This window comes from Pongo pygmaeus, chromosome 5 (assembly GCF_028885625.2).
Source record: "Pongo pygmaeus isolate AG05252 chromosome 5, NHGRI_mPonPyg2-v2.0_pri, whole genome shotgun sequence".
Lineage (NCBI taxonomy): Eukaryota > Metazoa > Chordata > Mammalia > Primates > Hominidae > Pongo > Pongo pygmaeus.
The window spans coordinates 21,013,963-21,036,337 of NC_072378.2; the positions used below are offsets into that span (position 1 = coordinate 21,013,963).

At 38.4% G+C, this 22,375-nt stretch overlaps 1 protein-coding gene across 4 annotated transcripts in view; it reads left to right on the forward strand.

Annotated features, from left to right (window-relative positions):
- The window catches only part of CDKAL1 (CDK5 regulatory subunit associated protein 1 like 1), a 701,044-nt gene that overhangs the window by 450,383 nt on the left and 228,286 nt on the right, over positions 1–22,375 (forward strand). For all 4 annotated transcript variants that reach the window (XM_054490535.2, XM_063665866.1, XM_063665867.1 and 1 more), the window contains exon 11: positions 17,612–17,757. In XM_054490535.2, coding sequence (XP_054346510.1) covers positions 17,612–17,757 — 146 coding nt within the window. The remainder of the gene's footprint in view (positions 1–17,611; positions 17,758–22,375) is intronic.

Below are 22,375 nucleotides of genomic sequence, written 5' to 3' on the forward strand. Positions count from 1 at the left end.
GGAAAGATCTGATCATTGGAAACACAAAGAGAGCACTGCAAAGCCTGCTCTTAAAAAAAAAACATCAACTTTAAAAATAAAAGACAAAAAAACCCAAAAGAACAAAATACAAAAAAAGAAAAAAAAATCAACTGTAATCTTACAAAAATTACAAAATTGAACATTTCAAAATGCTTCTGTATCAAATGATTTCTTCTGTTAACATTGGGCAAAACCTTGCAAAAAAGGGTAAGTTGGTTTTTTTTATTTGTAGAGACCACAGACTGCCAGAAAGGGGAATTTAAAATCACAATTTCCCCCTCTAATATAAATAAATCTATATTTTTAATGCATAAAATTGTGACTTCTATTTAATTTTAAAAAACAACATTTTTTAGAAAGCTCGTCTTAAAAGTAAATTTGGCTTCCCAAATGGAACTTTTTCCTCATCTCTCTTTACATGCTAAAGGAGCTGTCTGATCCTATAGCTTTGGAGCTCATGTGTTTAAAAAAGCAGATTAAAATCTCAAGGTATTCTGACAAGGTGTCCTTAGACAAGCTGGCTTACCATGTAGTAACTAGAAATGCTTTTATTTATGTTCCAATTAAAGAACTGACATGTGAAAACAATTTTACCAAGTGAAAACAATTTAAGTAGAACAGGAATGGAATATGTCCCTTGTTGCCTTATAAAAAGTATATGTCTCTTTATCAGTTTGTACTTAAAATCCATATTGATCAGTAGCAAAAGACTGCAAAGATCCCATTAATTTATTATTTAATTTTAAGTAATGTAATAAGAGCTATTTAACTTAGTTTAAGCACATGAGACTTTTTTTAAAAACCCACCCGTTTCTGACATAACCAAACTGAGGAAAATTTTGCAAATTATAAAAATTAAAAATTACCTTTGACATATATAATGTTACATGTATTTTATATATCAGAAACTATATAATATAGGCCTGGTGCAGTGGCTCATGCCTGTGGTCCCAGCACTTTGGGAGGCCGAGGTGGGCAGATGACCTGAGGTCAGGAGTCAGAGACCAGCCTGGCCAACATGGTGAAACCCTGTCTCTACTAAAAATACAAAAATTAGCCAGGCATAGTGGCGCACATCTATAATCCCAGCTACTCGGGAGGCTGAGGCAGGAGAATCGCTTGAACCTGAGGGGCCGAGGTTGCAGTGAGCTGAGATCATGCCACTGCACTCCAGCCTGGGCAACAGAGCGAGATGCCATCTCAAAAATAACCCAAAAAGCTACATAATATATATCAAAGACTATGTATAATATACATAATACCTATATATTTTATGCCTTGTTTTAGAAAGACTACTTTCTACTCTTTTCTTCTTCTCCCACTCCCAGAAATGATTTATTGTTAGTTAACACCTTTATGCAAATTAGTTTGTGCTATTCCTTGAGAATTAGTGTATGTATAGAGATGATTACAGGTAGATCAATCCATAGGAATGATGCTCTTGTGAGAGACATTTGATTGAGCAATGTCGAGGGCACTGGGTTTATATTCCATTGCCACCATTGTGCTGTGGTCATGGCATTTAATTTCTCTAAATCTAAGATCGAGTGAAGTTAAAACTACTACGTTTTTTTCTAAAGTTTAAATGAGACAATGAATGTGACTCAGCACATTGTCTAGCACATACAGATGCAAACTGCTATCATTATTGTTGCTATTTATGCTATTACTACTGAAGCAGGTATTTCCCTGATCCCTTTGCAGGCAGGAACTAGAGTGCACAGGCACTAGAACTAGCCAGCCACTTCAGTGTCAGCAGGGGCAGACTACTTGCTTGGTCCTGCTGTGTTCCACAGCTCATGGGTGGGGGAGTGCAGGTGAGCGGGTGCAGGAGCTGGGGCAAGTGCTTTTGGGTGCTGGCAGGCAAAAATCTCCATGGAGGCCCTGCAGCAGTTTCTAGGGAGGTGCCCGAGACCCCTGAAGCCCCAGAAGGAATGTTACAGTGCCATTTTAGCTTTGCCATTCGTGGACTGCTTAAGTGTTAACAGCTAAGTGGAGGGTGCACACACACTCATGGCACCCAAGTTCTTGTCTGGCTTCCAGGAGGAATGAGGTTGCATGATCAAATTAGAGATGGTAAATGCAGAGGATTTTATTACTGATGAAGGTGGCTCCCAGCAGGAAGGGGAGCTGAAAAGGGGACGGATTGGGAAGGTAATCTTCTCCTCTCCGAAGCTATGCCTTCAAGCTGTCCCTCTGAAGTCAAGCTGCTTCTCTCTGATGTCCAATTATAATCTCCAGTGTCCAGCTGCTTCTCCTGTCTCTTCTGGCTGAGCCTGGGATTTTTATGGGCACAGGAATGGGGGGTGGGGAAGGCTATGGGTGGTTTTGGAAAGGACAACATTTGAGCAGGAAAACAGGGATGTAAGTTCTCATTTTGGGCTGCAGTTCCAGGCTTGAGGATAGAGCCCTCACCAGAGACCTGCCCTTTTCTACCCAGAATTTCCCTGCCTCCCATCCCTATCACTACTACTGTATCACTGATAGTGCTGTAATTTGGAATGGGCGGGGGAGCCTTTTTTGTTCCTCTATAATCATTCCAATTAAATGACTTCTTATGGCCCATTTTTCAAATACTTTTTTTTAGGTTGACGACTTGTAATTGTACATATTTATAGGGTACAGTTTGACATTTCCGCTCATATATATGTTGCATAATGACCAAACAGTGTATTTAGCTTGAACATCACCTTATGTGTTCATCATTGCTTTGGGTGTGGACATTCAAAAGCCTCTCTTCTAGCTATTTTGTAATTATGTTCCATGGTTTTTTTGTTTGTTTGGTTTTGGTTTTTTTGAGATGGAGTTTCACTCTTGTTGCCCAGGCTGGAGTGCAGTGGTGCGATCTCGGCTCACTGCAACCTCTGCCTCCCAGATTCAAGCGATTCCCCTGCCTCAGCCTCCCAAGTAGCTGGGATTATAGGCACCCACCACCACGCCCAGCTAATTTTTTGTATTTTTAGTAGAGATGGGGTTTCACAATGTTGGCCAGGCTGGTCTTGAACTCCTGACCTCAGGTGATCCGCCCACCTCTGCCTCCCAAAGTGCTGGGATTATAGGTGTGGGCCACTGCACCCGGCCCTGTTCCATGTTCTTAAGATCTACAGTCTTAAAATAACTTTAAAGCTAGGCATGGTGGCTCACACCTGTAATCTCAGCATTTTGAGAGGCTAAGGCGGGAGGATCCCTTGAACTCAGGAGTTCACTTGAACCTAGGAGGTGGACTCTGCAGTGAGCTGTGATCATGCCACTGCATTCCAACCTGGTTGATGGAGTGAGACCCTGCCTCAAAAAAAAAAAAAACTTTTAAGACTTCCTTTTCTGTACAATACACGTAAGAGGTGGGGGAGGATTGCCTATTCCTCTTTTCTTCTTTTACCTTCTTTCTCATTTTTATAAGCTTTTCAAATAAAGAAATTTTTTCTTTTTGTATCTATTTATTTTTTGTATTCTCTCATCATAGCTCCGGGGACAACATTGTTCTAATGGTAATAACTTGTTCAGGAATGAGTCTAAGATGTTTTGCTGATTCTTATCTCTGATTCTCCTTTGTTTGTTGTTTTCATATTCAGATTTCTCTCTCCTGTTATGCTAATGTGGAAGTATTATGATTCCCTTGAGTCTAAGTGCTTGGGTGATTTGGACCCTGCTTAAAAGAAAGGATTTTTCCCTTCGTTTTTGAGGAAATTGGACTCAGACCTAATGATCTATTGTCAAGAAATACTGTTAGCTTTATATGTTAGTCTTTGAAAATCATTTCATTTTTCTCAAACTCACTAGATAGTATCACATATAATTTTATGATTTAGTTGTTTCAAGATGATAGCAAGAGTAATGAATCTTTCTTTTAATAATGGTTGTTTTCAGCAATGGTTAGTTTTTTATTCTATTTTTCTCAGTTTTTCAAAATTTAAAGAAACATGCATTGCTTTTAATAGAGAAAAATGTATATTTTTAAAGAACAATGGAGATATTTTTTCATTACTCTATGTGCACCACTTATTTTATGCATCTTTTTTCTAAGGGAATGGGACAGGTTCAGCCTTATAAAATACTATAAGCCCAACCCTCAAATGTACAATTCTCTCTTTAGAAGGACTTTAACAAAATGTGTAGTAATTGGTATATTTAATAAAAAAAAAAGTAAATAGAGAATCATTAAGTGATCTCCAAGTATGCTTATTTTTCTAAATATACTTCTAAAGATATATAAGTGGTATTATTAGACTTAGAAAAGCCAGAAGAACTGATATGGCAGGTCACTAGATTACTTTATAAAATATGCAGCCTTGTATTTTAAGACAGTAGGTATATTATGTGTGTCAAAATCAGATCAAGTTAGAATTTTGAGAGTTTACTATGCATGCAAAAGAAAAGTTTATGAACCAGAAAGACCTCAAACTGAAAAATGGCACGAAGTCTCAATTTTACAGCCGTTATGACGGCACAGTTCATAGATTGTAAAATAGGAAGTATTTTGACCTTTCCCATGATTGGCTGTCCTATATTCTTCTTTAAGGCAAACAAAGATGTATAAGCTGATTTGTCTGTAGTTGATTGGTTTAACTTCACTGACTCAAAAGGACAAAAAGTTTATGTTTGTGTTTGGGGTTACTGTTCTGAGGAAATCAAGATGCCTTAAGTTTCGGTTACCTATGTACAGTGGCCTTGTGTATCTAAACTGTGTCCACCATTTTTATTTATTAAACATATGTTATCTTTGCAGTTTGTCTGGAAACTTTTTTTTTTTTCTTTTTTTTGGAGACAGAGACTGTGTCACCCAGGCTGGAGTGCAGTGGCACAATCTCAGCTCACTGCAACCTCTGCCTCCTGGATTCAAGTGATTGTCCTCAGCCTCCTGGGTAACTGGGACTATAGGTGTGCACCACTACACCCATCTAATTTTTGTATTTTTAGTAAAGACGGGGTTTTACCAAGTTAGCCAGGCTGGTCTTGAATTCCTGACCTCAAGTGATCTGCCCACCTCAGCCTCCCAAAGTGCTGGGGTATATAAGCGTGAGACACGGTGCCTGGCTAGGAAACATTTTTATCTTTAAAAATTGAACTCTACTTGGGGTAAAACCTTTTGTTCTTGCAGCAGTTAACTTCTTCTTCCCGTCATAATTGATAGACACTTCCATCCTAATATTTATTGAAAAATAGTTAAGAAAAAGGACGCTGTGCTATGACAAGATTAGGTTCTAAATCCAGTTATTCCACTTACTGCTCTTGACTGTAGACACATCATTTTATTTTATTTTTTTGGGACAGGGTCTTACTCTGTTGCCCAGGTTGGAGTGTAGTGGCACAATCACGACTCACTGCAGCCTTGACTTCCTGGGTTCATGTGATCCTTCTACCTCAGCCTCCCAAGTAGCTAGAACTCCAGGCACACACTACCATCCGCAGCTTTTTTTTTTTTTTTTTTTTTACCTGTAGACATGGGGGTCCCACTAGTTGCCCAGGCTTAACTTGAACTCCTGCATTCAAGCTATCCTCCCACCCTGGGATTACAGGTGTGAGTCACTGCATCCAGCCAGACATATCATTTTAAACACCTCTCAACTTTGGTGTTTTTATCCGTAACATGAGAATGTGTCAGTGGATTAATCAAAGTCCTTCAAAGAAACATAATTGTGTGTGTGTGTGTCTGTGTGTGTGTAGTGAGGGAGAATTCACCCTTGCTCTGCCATTTTAATTTGAGCCCTCAAAGGATTGGATGCTACCCACCCATTGATGAGGATGGATCTTCTTTTACTCTGTCTACTGATTGAAATGCAAATCTGTTGTGGAAATACCCTCACAGACACCCAGAAATAATGTTTTACCAGCTATCTGCGCATTCAGTAGCCCTGTCAACACGTAACATTAACAATCATAGTAAGGATAAACTAAGTTATGTTGTATAGTAAAATCGCCTGCAAAATCTCAGTGGCTTATAGCAACAAAAATTTATTTCTTGTTCATGTTACACACCCATCATGTACTGGCTGAAGCTCCATTCTAGTTTTCTCCACTTCAGAACTTAGACCGTGGAATTAGGGGGGAAAAGAGACTGAGGGAATCACTGGTTTTTTGTTTCTATTTTTATTTATTTATTTATTTATTTTGAGACTGAGTATCACTCTGTCACCAGGCTGGAGTGCAGTGGTTTCAACTCACTGAAACCTCCGCCTCCCAGATTCAAGCAGTTCTCCTGCCTCAGCCTCCCAAGTAGCTAGGATTATAGGCACACACCACCACTCCCAGTTAGTTTTTTTTTTTTTTTTTGTATTTTTAGTAGGGATGGGGTTTCACCATGTTGGCCAGATGGTCTTGATCTCCTTACCTCGTGATCCACCTACCTCGGCCTCCCAAAGTGCTGGGATTACAGGTGTGACCCACCATGCCTGGTCAAGAACCACTGGTTTTAAGCCTTTTATCCTGAAGTAGCACGTGTCATTTCTGCCCACATTTCATTGGCCATCCCAAGTCATACTGCTACTCCTGCATATAGTCAGGGGTTATACTACTCCCACAGAGACAGAAGCCAGAATACTTACTGACAAACAGTAATACAGTTTACCGCAGAAACAGTAAAAAAAAATACCTATGTCATAGCATCAGGAGTCAAATGAGATGCACTCAAACTGTTCAGCAGACTGCCTAACACTGAGTAAGTGCTTCATTGACAAACAAGGCAATTAGATGCTTACACGTTTATAGAATGCAGAGGAGATTATTGTCTACTTTGCATCCCCAATCCCAGAAAGATAGTTTGATGTTTAGTAAGTATTTGCTTAGCTACATCATTTACATACCAAGGAAGTCATAACTAAAGCAGTTAAATCACTAGGCCATTTTTCTGTGTACTGCCTAAACCATGGAACTAAAGTTACCTAAGGTAAGCCTCAATTTGGATAATCAGGTCATAGATAAATGACTTAAATATTTTAAGATAAATCTTTAACATCTGCCTTTCCATTGGATTCCTCAATTATGTATATCATATTTAAGAGAAGCCAATAAAACTCTCTGAGCTGAAGGTACAGCCTGAACTGCCCTTTCCCCATTAAATTGATCAGCTATTGATTCATTCTGTTAGTGTAGTAGTTTTTTCTTAAATGGAACAAAGGCAATTGTGTGTGGATTTTAAGGCTTTTTATAGCGTATACCTGTTCATATAATGTTTGTTTGAATCACCAAAGATTTTACTGTTAGTTTTAGTTTTTCTCTTTGTTATTTTATTTCAAAACCAATACAGCAAAATTGAGTTTTTCATATGTGTTCCGTTCTATGAATTTTAAAATATGTATATATAGATCTATGTAACCACCACCATCATCATGAGACAAAAACTATGTTTTGATTTCTTGTCCTTAACAGAGCAGAATAATAATTCAAAAATAAAATAGGCTAGGCGTGGTGGCTCACATCTGTAATCCTAGCACTTTGGGAGGCTGAGGCAGGCAGATCACCTGAGGTCAGAAATTCGAGACCAGCCTGGCCAACATGGTAAAACCCTGTCTCTACTAAAAATACAAAAATTAGCTGGGCGTGGTGGCATGTGCATGTAGTCCCAGCTACTTGGGAGGCTGAGGCAGGAGAATATCTTGAACCCAGAAGGTGGAGGTTGCAGTGAGCCAAGATCGCAACACTGCACTCCAGCCTGGGCAAGAGAGCAAGACTCTGTCTCAAAAATAAAAAATAATGAAAAAAATAAAATACTGATAATATTAGTTGAAAATAAATGTGTTTGTGTGTGTAATTATAACTGTTAGCATTTTATCCTTGGTTTCCAGATGTGTATTTCTATCTTCATAATGTAAAGGCTGATGATTGACTGTGACACTAAGATGAAGTGGTAATGGTAAGGGAACACTGAAGTCCTTTTACATTTCTGTGAACGCTAATTACAACAGATGTTTTGTCTCAACCTGTTTTAGCACAAATACTGAAAATGTTAACTCTTTGCAGTTTAGAAGAGAATTTCTTGTTATAATTAAGTTATAGATCAAATGTAAATTAGAATCTGTTCACAATATCTAATCCTTGTAATTTGGGTCATAAGAATTGGAAATTTTCCTTTCTTGTGCTCCCTCATTCACTTTCTGATGCTATTAATGAAAATTTATTACTGATTGCTAGAGTAAATGCAGGTACTGATAATTTACTTAGTAGCTGTTACAGTGCCGTTAATGAAGTAATGGATGAAATATGTTTCTGGTCTTATTCTATCTTATATGACTTGGTAAGTGTTGAAGGTGAATCCAGAAATAGGATTTCCTAGAACACTGGCATTGGTCTTTTGAACATTGTCTAGAAGTCTTTGTAGGACTTATGCCAAAATAACTATAATGATTTATTGGGACATTCAGTCATTTATACATTCAACTACAATGTAAGTATTTGGGGCCAGGAATTGAGCAAGGGAATAGGGAAATGACCGTAAACAAGATATACCTGTGGGATATGAGGATGTATGGTTTAACTACAGGACAGGGAAGTAAGTGCTAATACAAATCTATACATTGTGCTTTGGCATTGAGAGTAGAGCTATCAACTGTCTGGAAAAAGATATAAAAAACATAATATCGCTACAGCACGGATGAAAGCATTATGCTAAGTGAAATAAGCCAGATACAAAAGAACAAATATTATATGATTTCAATTGCAGTAGTTAAATTCATGGAGACAGTAGAACTGTGGTTATGAGAGGCTTGAGGAGCAGTTATGGGAGAGTTGTTTAATGGGTACAGAGTTTCAGTCTGGGAAGATCAAAAGGTTCTGGAGATGGACAGTGGGTGATGGTTTGTCCAGCATTGACTGGACTTAATGTCACTGAACCGTATACCTAAAAATGGTTCAAAATCAACCAGTCTTGCCTGGGCACGGTGGCTAATGCCTGTAATCCCAGCACTTTGGGTGGCAGACGTGGGTGGGTCATTTGAGGTCACGAGTTTGAGACCAGCCTGGCCAACACGGTGAAACCCCATCTCTACTAAAATACAAAAATTAGCCAGGCTTGGTGGCGGGTGCCTGTAGTCCCAGCTACTCGAGAGGCTGAGGCAGGAGAATCACTTGAACCTGGGAGGCAGAGGTTGCAGTGAGTGGAGATTGTGCCACTGCACTCCAGCCTGGGTGACAGAGTGATACTCCCTCTCAAAAAAAAAAAACTTCAACCAGGCTCAGTGTCATGCATCTGTCATCCCAGCTACTTGGGAAGCTGAGGTGCATACGTGGCTCCAGTTCAGGGGTTTGAGTCTAGCCTGGGCAACATAGCGAGACCCTGTCTCTTTAAAAAAAAAAAAAAAAAGTTTAAAATGGTAAATTGTATGTCTGTTTTACCACAACAAAACAATAAAAGTAGGAATTTTAAAAATATAATATCATTATCATTAATAGTCACATTCTGCTCATTTTAAGAGATTCTTAATTTTTTTAAGGAATTTTTATACTTTTCCCCCATCTTTTTTTTTTTTTTTAGATACTCTATCACCCAGGCTGGAATGCAGTAGCGCAATCTTGGCTCACTGCAACCTCCAACTCTTGGGCTCAAGCGATTCTCATGCCTCAGCCTCCTGAATAGCTGGGATTACAGACACGCGCGACCATAGTCAGCTAATATATATATATATATTTTTTTGTATTATTAGTAGAGATGGGGTTTCACCATTTTGGCCAGGCTGGTCTCAAACTCCTGACCTCAAGTGATGTGCCTCAGCCTCCCAAAGTGTTGGGATTACTGGTGTGAGCCACTTCATCCAGCCCACTTTTCTCCCATTTTTTGTCTCTGTTATAATTTTTCTAATAAGATCTTATATGTACCAGCTAATCTCTAGCAAGGCTATGCCATTACAATGTTTGTGTTAGAGCCAGAAAATATGGGTGAAACTTGCTTTACCACCTTAGTCAAGCTAATATAATTCAGAACATCTGAAATAGTTTTGCATGAAATGATATATTTAATAAATTCTAAATTCCCATGTTTTATTATTTAATTGAAATAAGGCTAGGCATGGTGGGCATGGTTGCTGATACCTGTAATACCAGCACTTTGGGAAGCTGAGGTAGGAGGATCACTTGAGTGCAGGAGTTCAAGATCAGCGAGCCCGGGCAACATAGTGAGACCCCGTCTCTAGAAAAAATGTAAAAATTAGCCTGGCGTGGTGGCATGTGCTTGTCATCCCAGCTACTCAAGAGGCTGAGGTGGGAGGATCACTTGAGGCAAGGAGGTCAGGCTGCAGTGAGCCGTGATTGCACTTTTGCACTCCGGCCTGGGCAACAGAATGAGACTCTGTCTCAAATTAAAAAAAAAAAGAAAAGAAATAAATCCTTAGATGTTACAATATGGTTAACCCTTGAAACCAATAAGTGAAAGAAGCCAGTCACGAAACAAGTCACATATTACATGAATCTGTTTATATAAAATATCCAGAACAGGCAAATCTGTAGAGTTAGGAAGTAGACTAGTGGTTGTTTTAGAGCTAGGAGAAGGGTTCATGAAATGAGGGAAAATAGGAGTGGCTGCTAATGGGTACAAGGGTTTGTTTTGGGGGAAGGAAAATGTTCTAAAATTAGATTGTGGTAATGGTTTTACAATCCCGTGAATATACTAAAAAATGTTAATTGTATATTTTGAATGGATACATTGTATGGTATATGAATTATATCTCAAGCTATTTTAAAAACATTTAAAGGGAATGGGATAGTTTATCTTTTTTTGAAGATTTTTTTTCTTTAGCATATAACTTAAATGAGCTGAAAACAACAGAGCGGTGTAAAGTTTAGCATCCTGAACATGCATGTACTTCATAACAAAGCTGTCATCTGAGAGGGCTTTCTGTTTGATCACTATCAGTGTGGATGTAAACGCATCTCAATGCAAGCGTCAACATATTCTTCACATACTGAGTGACTGCACAGGGGCCATGCTAGTGTCGTTCCAATTTTAGTATATCTGCTGCTGAGGTGAGCACATACTGAGTGATTTTGTTAAGCCAATAGTACATATATTCAAAACTAGGTAGAAGGTAATGATGAATTTGATGACTATAGGACAATAAAAATGAAATTTAGCAGTTCTTTAAAAATGTATCCATACATAGAACTTTTTAAAATTAACTGTTTTCTTTTTTATTGAATTTATTTTTTTCTTTATATTTTAAGTTCAGAGAAAAATAGCAAACATTGAGATGATTATCACTTTGTAAGATGAGGATTCCATGGAATAGTACCAGATAGGAACACTGTTTTTTAATCTGGTTAGCCATTCTGCAGTTCCTGCCTGTAAAATGGATAATATCTATATTTTAAGCAGCCTTGATACATCAGCCCTTCCATTATAAATGACCCAATATTAAAACACATACTTTTTCCATGCTCGCTGCTACCAGAACTCCTCAGCTGCTCCCCCTCCCATGTGAGCACATACATGCCCACCAAATCTGCCCTTCAGCTCAGACTCACCCAGCTCAGAGCACCGAGCACATGAGCACATGACTGTCCTTCTTTCATCAGCCACAATTTGAACCAAGTGCTTCTTTTTCCCTTGGTAAACCTGAGACCCTTCCCTTCACTTGTAAATTACTTTCATAAGAAAATGCATTGTGGGCTGGGAGCAGTAGCTCACGCCTAAAATCCCAGCACTTTGGGAGTCCAAGGCAGGGGGATCATCTGAGGTCAGGAGTTCGAGACCAGCCTGGCCGATATGGTGAAACCCAGTCTCTACTAAAAATACCAAAATTAGCCAGGTATGGTGGCAGGCACCTGTAATCCCAGCTACTCAGGAGACTGAGGCAAGAGAATCGCTTGAACCCAGGAGGTGGAGGTTGCAGTGAGCCCAGATTGTGCCTCTGCACTCCAGCCTGGGTGACAGAGCGAGATGAAAAGAAAAAATAAAATAAAATAAAAGAGAAAATGCATTGTGATTTCAATCTAAAGCTTCAGCATACCTTTAGAAATATAATCCATGATGGGGCTACCTTTATTTAAAGTGTCTTCATTGTTACAGGCATACCTCAGAGATACTGCAGGTTTGGTTCCAGACCTCTGCAAAATAGCAAATATCACCATAAAGCAAGTTACATGAATTTTTTGGTTTCCTAGTGTATGTAAAAGTTATGTTTATACTATATTATAGTCTAGCAAGTATACAAGAGCATTATGTATAAAAAATGTACATACCTTAATTTTAAAATACTTTATTGCTAAAAAATGAGCCTTCAGCGAGTTATTATCTTTTTGTTTGTGATGGGTCTTGCCACGATGTTGATGGCTATGGACTCATCAGAGTGGTGATTGCTAAAGGTTAAGAAAGTAGCTGTGGCAGTGCAGCTTCTCTCAAAATTGGAGTCAACCCTGTCAAACTCTGCTTTATCAACTACATTTGTATATTATCATAAATACTTTGTTGTCATTTCAACAATCTTCACAGCGTCTTCAACAGGAATACATTCCATCTCGAAACCACTTTCTTTGCTTATCCATAAGAAACAACTCATCATGTGTTCAAGTTTGATGATGAGATTGCAGCCATTCCATCGTATCTTCAGGCTCCACTTGTAATTCTAGTTGTTTTCCTGTTTCCACCACATCTGCACTTACTTCCTCAATTGAAGTCTTGAACCCCTCAAAGTTATCCATGAGGGTTGAAATCAATGTCTTCCAAACTCCTATTTATATTGATATTTTGTTCTCCTCCCATGAATCATGAATGTTCTTAACATCTGGAATGACGAGTCCTTTCCAGAAGGCTTTTAATTTACTTTACCTAGATCCACCAGAGGAATCACTATGGCAGTTATAGCCTTACAAAAATGTATTTCTTATATAATGAACTTGAAAGTTGAAATTACTCCTTGGTCCATGTACTGCAGAATGGATGTTGTGTTAGCAGGCATGAAAACAACATTAATCTCTTTGTACATCCCCATCAGAGCTCTTAGATGACCAGGTGCATTGTCCATGAGCAGTAATATTTTGAAAGGAATCTTTTTTTCCTGAGCAGTAGGTCTCAGTAGTGGGCTTAAAATATCCAGTAAACCATGCTGTCAACACATGTGCTCTCACCAGGCTTTGGTGTTCCATTTATAGAGTACAGACAGAGTCAATTTATCATAATTCTTGAGGGCCCTAGAATTTTCAGAATGGTAAATGAGAATTGGTTTCAACTTACAATCACCAGTTGCATTATCCCCTAACAAGAGAGTCAGTCTTTCTGCCCTCTGAAGCTTTGAAGCAATGCTTCAAAGCCTTTTGTATTGACTTCTCTTCTCTAGCTATGAAAGTCCTAGATGCCACCACTTTTTGATAGATGGCTGTTTTGTCTACATTGAAAATCTGCGGTGTGCCATAGCCATCTTTATCAGTGATCTTAGCTAAGTCTTCTGGATAATTTGCTACAGCTTCTACTTCAGCACTTGCTTATTCACTTTGCACTTTCATGTTATGGAAACAACGTTCCTTAAACCTCATGAACCAACCTCTTCTAGCTTCAAACGTCTTCTGCAGTCTCCTCACTTCAATCAGCCTTTATAGAATTGAAGAGAGTTAGGGCCTTGCTCTGGATTAGGTTTGTGCTTAAGGGAATGTTGTGGCTGGTTTGATCATCTATCCAGATGACTGAAACTTTCTCCATATCAGCAATAAAGCTGTTTGACTTTCTTATCATTCTTGAGTTCACTGGAGTAGCACTTTTGATTTCCTTCAAGAACTTTTCCTTTGCATTCATAATTTGGCTGACTGTTGCAAGAGGCCTAGCTTTTAACGTGTCTCAGCTTTTGACATACCTTCCCCACTAAGGTTAATGCCTTCTAGCTTTTGATTTACAGTGAGAAACATGGGACTTTTCCATCCACTTGAATATTTAAAGGCCTTCGTCAGGTTATTAATTGGCCTAATTTCAATATTGTTGTATCTCAGAGGATAGGGAGGCCCAAGATGGGAAGAGCCAATTGGAAGAGCAGTCAGAACACACAACATTTATTGATTAAATTTGCCATCTTATATGGGTGGGGTTTGTGGCACCCTAAAATAATTACAAGAGTAACATCAAAGATCACTGATCACAGATCATCACAGCAGATACGGTAATAATTTAAAAAGTCTAAAATATTGCAAGAATTACCAAAATGTGACACAGAGTTACGAAGTGAGCACATGCTGTTGAAAAAATTTGCCAATGCACATGCTTGACACAGGGTTGCCACAGACCTTCAATTTGTAAGAAACACAATATTTGGGAAGCACAATAAAATGATGTATGCCTGTACTTATGTATATACCTATAGATTTACATATAATTATTCATTTGTTCCAGAAATTAAGGCAGGCTAATTAAATGCCTGTTTACCTACTTGAATGTATGTTTATCTGGTTGAGCCAAACTGAAATATTACTAAATGAAAGTTTGTCTTCCTATTGAAATTACAGTTTACACCTCTTTTCGTGTATGTTGATGTAGTTATAACCCGTATCTGTATTTAAATGTTTAGTGGTGTGCTTAGTACAGTATAAGCTATTGTAGAGATCCAGAGGGAAGAGTGGAATATAATTCCTGGCCTTGTAGCTTTCAGTTCTGGAGATTCATTATTGTATTGCCAGGAAGAGCTAAGTAAACACTTTGGTAACACCAGGAACAGGTTGCTGAGAAGTCATAAAGGAAGAAGTTTTTGAAAGGTGAAGAGAACACTAGTTGTCCTAAACTAAGAGTGCTGGGCAAGAAGAGGAATGGAAGAGAAAGCGAAACAAAAAATACGTACTTTGTCTCCTTGTGGATATTAATCTGTGTTAAATCATGATTCTTTTAGTGGTAGAAACATGGACTTTAATTAAGGGGCAAGTGTATTTTTATTTTGTGTTCTAGCAGTATAAAGTTGCAAGACCTGTAGTTCTATGAAGCTAAAGATAATTACTAGTGGGAAGGTTTATTTTGAGAACCACGGGGGTGGCGGGGGGAGGGGGAAACCACTACGTTTATCCTACTTGTTTGCTATTAACATTTTAATTTGTAAATTGGCATACTGTAGCAGGGCAAAGTTTCATCTAGCACAGTATCCTGTTTATAGTAGGAGGCCACCCTGAGTGTTTCCAAGAGAAGCTGCACCACCCTCTCTGGCCCGGGGTCATGTTTGCTGGTAAACCCCTTTCAAATTTATGTCATGCAAATCAGTACCAGTTATTTCTCCTTCACTTGCTAGTTCCGGAGCTAGCTTATCAGAAAGCTGTTTTATTTATTGATAGGTTCCCTGTAATCCATATAAAATTGTGATACTGGGAACTTAAAATACTTACCAAAAGAAAAAAATTAAAAAATTAGATGATTTACATATGGAGTGCTTACTCTATTAGCATATACTGGATTATCTTAATTTATTTCCACAATAGCCCAGTAGCCCTATGAGGTGAATGTTATCCTTCTCTCCATTTTATAGATGAGAAGAAGGTACACAGCCTGAGTGTGAAGTTTCATCTCACAAAGTGTATTACATGTCAAGATGTCATTTCTCAACGCAATAGATATGTCTAAAGCTGTGAGTGCTGCCACTTTAGAAAACAAAGATCTCTGTACAGTTATGTTTCTTAAATTTGGGGGGGATTTTGATGTTCAAGTGTGAAGAACCTGAAAGGCAGAGTATTCTAGCATAAGGCCAGCATATTTACTGTAGGATGCGTAATGTGAGTGTGGCTCTGCCTTGCCCAGCTCTAAGTGTGCAGTATGGCTACAAAGAGGCTGCTGAGGCCAGGCGCAGTGGCTCACGCCTGTAATCCCAGCACTTTGAGAGACCGAGGCAGGCAGATCACCTGAGGTCGGGAGTTTAAGACCAACCTGGCCAACATGGTGAAACCCTGTCTCTACTAAAACCACAAAAATTAGCTGGGCGTGGTGGCACACGCCTGTAATCCCAGCTACTTGGACGCTGAGGCAGGAGAATCACTTGAACCCGGGAGGTGGAGGTTGCAGTGAGCTGAGATCGCGCCACTGCACTCCAGCCTGGGTGACAGAGCAAAATTCCATCTCAAAAAAAAAGAAAAAAAAAAAAAAAAGCTTACTGAATACCCAGCCCAGAAATATAACAGTTTCATGAAAGTGTATCCAGCTGTTTTTCTACTAAATAAGAAATTCTTCAACTCGAATTCCAATTTAGTAGTCTATATGTAACAAAATTAGTAAGGTATATATACCTATTAATTCCTGGTAGAGAAAGTGTGGATAAAGGATATCTATGAGTCATTTTATTTGATAATCTTAGTGAAAGGATTATTTTAAACAACCGCTGCTAAGAAGGCGACTGATCTGAGTTCATCTCTGGGCTTCCCCTTTGGCTAAAATGCTAATGTTCACAGTCAATGAAAAGAAAATGGAGAAACACAGGGCATGGTTGATCCATATGCATGACTGACTCTTGAAGAGCTGAGAGGTAACTGGACAGAATTAGCTGGCTCTTTGATTCCATGAGATCCTTCAAAATATTTTTTGAAGGATGAAATGAGGTAACAGATGTGGAAGTGCAATACTTTGAAAACCAAGAATCACTGGACACATGCAAGTTGTTAATGAGCCGCTCCCTTTATGACATTTTTATTCACTCTGAAAGGCCGTATGCACCTGCTGTCTCTTTCTTTTCACTTTTCTTTTTCTTTTTTTCTTTCTTTTCTTTTTTCTTTTTCTCTTTCTCTCTTTCCATTCCTCCCTCTCTTTCAAGTCGATGACCTGACAGCATGCAGCCGTGGAGAAGGGCCACATTAGTCATCTTACCTAATGCTTATATGAATGGTGACATTACATAACTTCACCTCTGTCACTCTTTCTCATTCGCCCCCTTTGTATCCTTGGAGGAATTTTTGAACACTGTCTGAGTTTTTAATGTTTTAAATGTATTCTTTTTCACTTGGCAAGATATGTTCTTCTTAATCTTCATCTCTTCTTTCTCTTCTTTTTATGCATCTTAAGTATGAAAGTTAGTAGGTGCCCAGTGGTGAGGTGGCTGGCCTCACTGTCTGGTCATGTGCCTTTTGCATAATAGATACTCAAAAAATATGTGACTGAAATTAAAAAAAAAAAAAAGAAAGAAAAGAAACAGGTGAGTTGTAGAGTTTTTTTCCTCATTTTTTTTGTACAAATATGTCATTTGTCTTGGCAATAATGTTTGTATTAAAAAATGTGTTAACCAAATTTGGAAACTTTTTCTATTCAAGTATAGGGGATTATGGGATCTCAAGTGTTTGCCTTAAATACTGATGTTTTTCCCACAAATGTAACAAGGCAGAATGTAAAACTCCTTGGAAGTGAAGTAGAAATGGTGTTCGTTTTGGAATCCTGAAAAATCTTTTTACTCTTTAGGCATTATGTGACTTTATCTCTGTTTTGTCACCTAAGAGAAACAGAGAGCATGAGGAAATAATTGTTCTGTGGAATCCTCTGAAAGTGATATTGAATTCCCAAATCTCATCGTAGAATATTGCCAACTGATGTTCACTTTAAGAGCCTTGATGATTGGTCTGTTTTCAGCTAGTATGTTTATTTGCTTGCGCTTGTGGTGTTGATGTGAGGAAAACCATTCCACAATTTGTTAAAATGATTAGTGTTTTCTCCTTCCATTTTTTTAAGGAAATGGCGAAAATCCTTAATCACCCCAGAGTCTACGCTTTTCTGCACATACCAGTCCAGTCTGCCTCCGACAGCGTACTCATGGAAATGAAAAGAGAATACTGTGTGGCTGACTTCAAAAGAGTAGTGGATTTTCTGAAAGAGAAGTAAGTCTGTTAGTACTTAAGAAAATAACCATTTCTTTTTTCTTTCAAAAGCTTGTGGCAAAAATGCACTTATTGCAGCCTTACAATTAAAGGTACAAGAGAGAAGGCGAGACTTTCGAAGCTTTCAAAGCCTTTAAGTCTCCTTGGCACCTTTGATGTGGTTTTTTCTTTCTCCTCAGTTCATATCCACCTTCCATCTGTACATGACACACCATTAATTTGTGTAAGATTGCCAGTCTTTTTAAGGTAATGTGAATTGTGATTATTTTTATACCTGACCTGGTGGATGAAAACTGCTTTAGCTTTGCTCTGTGTAAATCTCCTTTAATGTGGCTTTTTGAAGTTATGAGCTGGTTTTGACATGGACAGAGGCCAAATTGTGTCACTACAAAATAGATAATTTTCTACCAAACAGCATTTTTTAAAGAGTATCTGGAATGTCTTTGCTTTTACACACGAAGCCCTGCAGTTTGCTAAAAGAATTGTGATTTACAAGAAGGTTTGAGGATTCTACTTTTTAAAGTTCAAATTGCTATTGACCAAAATTAAGGCATATTTACACAATGTCAGACATGAATGATAATTTTGTTTCCACAGAAAATACTTTCAGCCCTTAGTTATGTTCTTCAAAACCCTGCTCCCCATCATCACCAAACATTGACTGCCTTCTGTGATTATGCCAGGCAGGAAATGGAAGTGCTGGCCCAGGTCACACAGAGCCTTCTCAAGTCTACAACACTGTTCTCCCCTCTGGGGATATGTCATTTGTCTTGGCATATTTGTGGCCTGGGTCTTCCTACTTTTCATACATTTTTTCCATGGCCTTTTCTTTTGTTGTTTTTCTTAATTAAGATACAACTTTTTATTTCCATCGTCTTGTTTATAATTATGTACCTTTGTACTATGTCAGAGTACTGCATGGATATGATTGCTTTATACAAATCGTAAGCAATTATTTTTTCCACCTTTAATTAGTCATTTATCCTAACTGCATATGATCATTTTAAAATCTTTTTCTTTTTTTTTTCCTTTTTCTGTTCTTCCGTACCTTTCCATTACATATCTTTCTAAGTTTTTTTTAACCTCTAGGCATTCTTGATTATCCTAACCACCAAGAATAAAGCTACTTAGTGTACATTCAGACAAATACAGCTAATTGTCCAAATATTCAAATCAGTGCATAGAAGGTGTATTTGTTAAGTACTACAGCCTTCAAAGTAGAAAATGGAAAATAGATCTCTACCCTTTTTAATACTTTCAAATCTTGAACAGAACTGTGTTAGGCTAAAGAATATAGATTTTTATTTGTTTAAATATCTGCTGTTGGCCTATAGCCCTTTCTTGCCTTTCTTCTATTATTGCAGGCAAATTTGTCTCATGTAAGAGAGTTCTTTTGGGCACTCTGGCACTGGTAAATGGAATATTTTCAAAATTTCAAGTCAATTGCACTTGTGAAATTTCTTCCTTCTTTTCCTATTACAGCAGTAGCGAATAAAAACTTGATACTTGTTACACAATATTTTCCCAAGTATAGACATGCATCCCGGGTGCAGAATAGACTAGAACACTTTCCAGATAGTTTGTTGCATTAGTGTGATTAAATGAGGTTAAGGAATCAGCACCTCTCTTTTATCTTTATTTGGTTGAGGGCTGACTCAGTTGTTGGAGGAATTACTGTGGCTACTTAACTGGGCAACAATTTCACAACAAGTTATGTTGTTCTGGAGGTCTGTTAAATCTGTTCCATCTTGAACAGTTCCAACAGCCTCCATGAGCTATATAGAGGTAAAAAGATGATCATGTCAGGTATTAGGAAATAGTCTCTTGGATTTCTTTGGATCTGGGTCCTTTCTTTGGATTCTGAGTTATTGTGAGGCATCTATGTAGTTTTTCTAGAAGTATTCAACCAACTGGAACATCCTAGAACGAACTATGTTTCCCAGGGATCTCTAGTATTTCTAGCAATGAAAATATTAGACACACCTGGAGAAGATATTGGAGATGCCTGGAGACCACACTCCATCCCATACCCACCCATATATAGTTTCAGTTTCAAGTGCCACGCGTCAATTGGATTGTAGAGTGTGAGTCTAGTCAGTTAGCATCTCCGAGAGATTTTTAAATTAACTCTGTATTGTGTATATGCAGCAAGGGCAGAAGCAACCCTGGTATATAATTTCACATTTAGATTATAAGTAAGATATATTGGAAAACTGTAGTAGGCAGCCAATATGATATGCCTGCTTATGTATAGCAGATGACTGAGAAAACTTCAGGTAACCTATTTAAAAAAAAAAAAAGAAATCAGATTATCACTGCCAGTAAAGTGATCCTAGGCCCCGTGCGGTGGCTCACGCCTGGAATCCTAGTACGTTGGGAGGCTGAGGCGGATGGATCTCCTGAGCTCAGGAGTTCAAGATCAGCTTGGGCAACATGGTGAAACCCCGTCTGTATCAAAAATACAAAAAATTAGCTGGTCATGTTGGCTCGCACCCGTGATCCCAACTACTTGGGAGGCTGAGGTGGGAGAACCGATTGAGCCTGGGAGGCGGAGGTTGCAGTGAGCCAAGATTACGCCACTGCACTCCAGCCTGGGCGACAGAGTGAGACCCATCTCAAAAAATAAAATAAAAAAGTGATCCTTGCATAGTTTTAAACAGTTCATCAGAACCATAAAATTGTGTATTTTGTCTAGTCCATCTGTTGTGAAGAATAGTATAGACTTACTCCCATGAGGACAGTATAATCAGCTTTGCCATTTAGCGAAAAAGAGTTTTCCTATCCTCTTGGGGAAGTCCATCTACCTAGTGAGTAATTTCCAACTATTATGGACATTTAGAAATAGATGAAATATTTTAGACTAGGCACAGTGGCTCACACCTGTAATCCCAGCACTTTGGGAGGCCAAGGTGGGTGGATCACCTGAGGTCAGGAGTTCAAGACCAGCCTGGCCAACATGGTGAAACCATCTCTACTAAAAAAAAATATATATATATATATTTATATTATATATATTACATATACACACACACACACACACACACACAAATTAGCCAGGCATGGTGGCACATGCCTGTAATCCCAGCTCCTCGGGAGGCTGAGGCAGGAGAATCACTTGAACTTGGGAGGCAGAAGTTGCAGTAAGCTGAGATCGTGCCACTGCACTCGAGCCTGGGCAACAGAGTGAGACTCCATCTCAAAAAAAAAAAAGAAAGAAAAAGAAATAAATGAAATATTTTAAATAGTTCTTATGTTTGACCTACTTTCCCCTATAAAAACTAGTATAGCTTTATGCCAAATAGATTAGTGCTTATTTTGGAAACACCAAAGTTTCAGGGCTTTCTTTAGAGCCACTAGTCTGGATAACTGATCCAGCACAAAATTGTCTTGTCCAGCCTTTATTAAAATTCAACACAGTATTTTCACTCTCGGAGGGCCTAACACTATCATGTTGCCCTGATTTGTGCCTAACGCTCATTCATAAAATGATCCTGACTTAAAGTGGTATGTTTGGTGCTTTCTTTTTCTGTTTGCTTTTTAAATCCTTCCTAAACGGTGGCCCATTTCATTTACATCTCTCATTTCCCCTGAAGTCTTTGAAGCCTTTTTTGTAATGTGCCTTTAACAAATAAAAGTCTCTCTTTTTTCTCCAGCAGTGTGAGGCTTCTCAAATATTCGTGTTATGAGTTATGGACAAGGCATTTCCTGATCTGTTTCCTTAAAAAATCCATTTTTTAAGACAACCTACAGCATTTAAGATTGAAATCCAAACTCTGGGAGTTTACCTGAAGCTGCAAGCTTTCGAACTGCTAATTCTGTGATGTTGGTAGAGCCGTGAAAGTGGAAGTGAAATCTTTTTAATTAATTTTCTTTACAGTTGAAAATGGCCCATGTTTTAGCTGGGAGCAATGTAAGTTTACATATGAGCCAACTAAGCTGGTTCATTATTCTCTTCAGTTGTTTGAAAGTTGGCAGCCATCGTCACAATAGCAGCTGGATACAAGATAACCTAGCAGTGTTGGCACATATTGAGGCATATGGGAATTTATTAAATCATGCAACCTTTGCAAAGAATAGCGTCTAAATGACTTAATACACTAATTTAAAACAGCTGGCTGTGAGCAATCATATGACTTAAATTATTCTATTCAGATTTATTAATCCAATTGAACATTAACTGAGTAATTTGATGTTTTTATCTAAATGGATAAGATGATTTTTTGAAGTATAAAATGGGATTTGTAGGGATAGGGGAAGAAACCATATAGAACAAAGCAAGCGGTACAATTCTGGTTTTAGAAATAATCTGTGTTTGGCTGGGTGCAGTGGCTCACAACTGTAATCCCAACACTTTAGGAGGCTGAGGTAGGAGGATCACTTGAGCCCAGGAGTTCCAGACCAGCCTGTGAGACCGTATCTCTACAAAAAAATAAAAACAAAAAAACTAGCTGAGCATGCTGGTGTGCACCTGTAGTCTCAACTACTAGGGAGGCTGAGGCAGGAGGATCACTTGAGCCTGGAAGTTGGAAGTTACAATGAGCTATGATTATGCTGCTGTACTCCAGCCTGCGTGACAGAGTGAGATCCTGTCTTTCAAAAAAAAAATTTGTTTTTATAT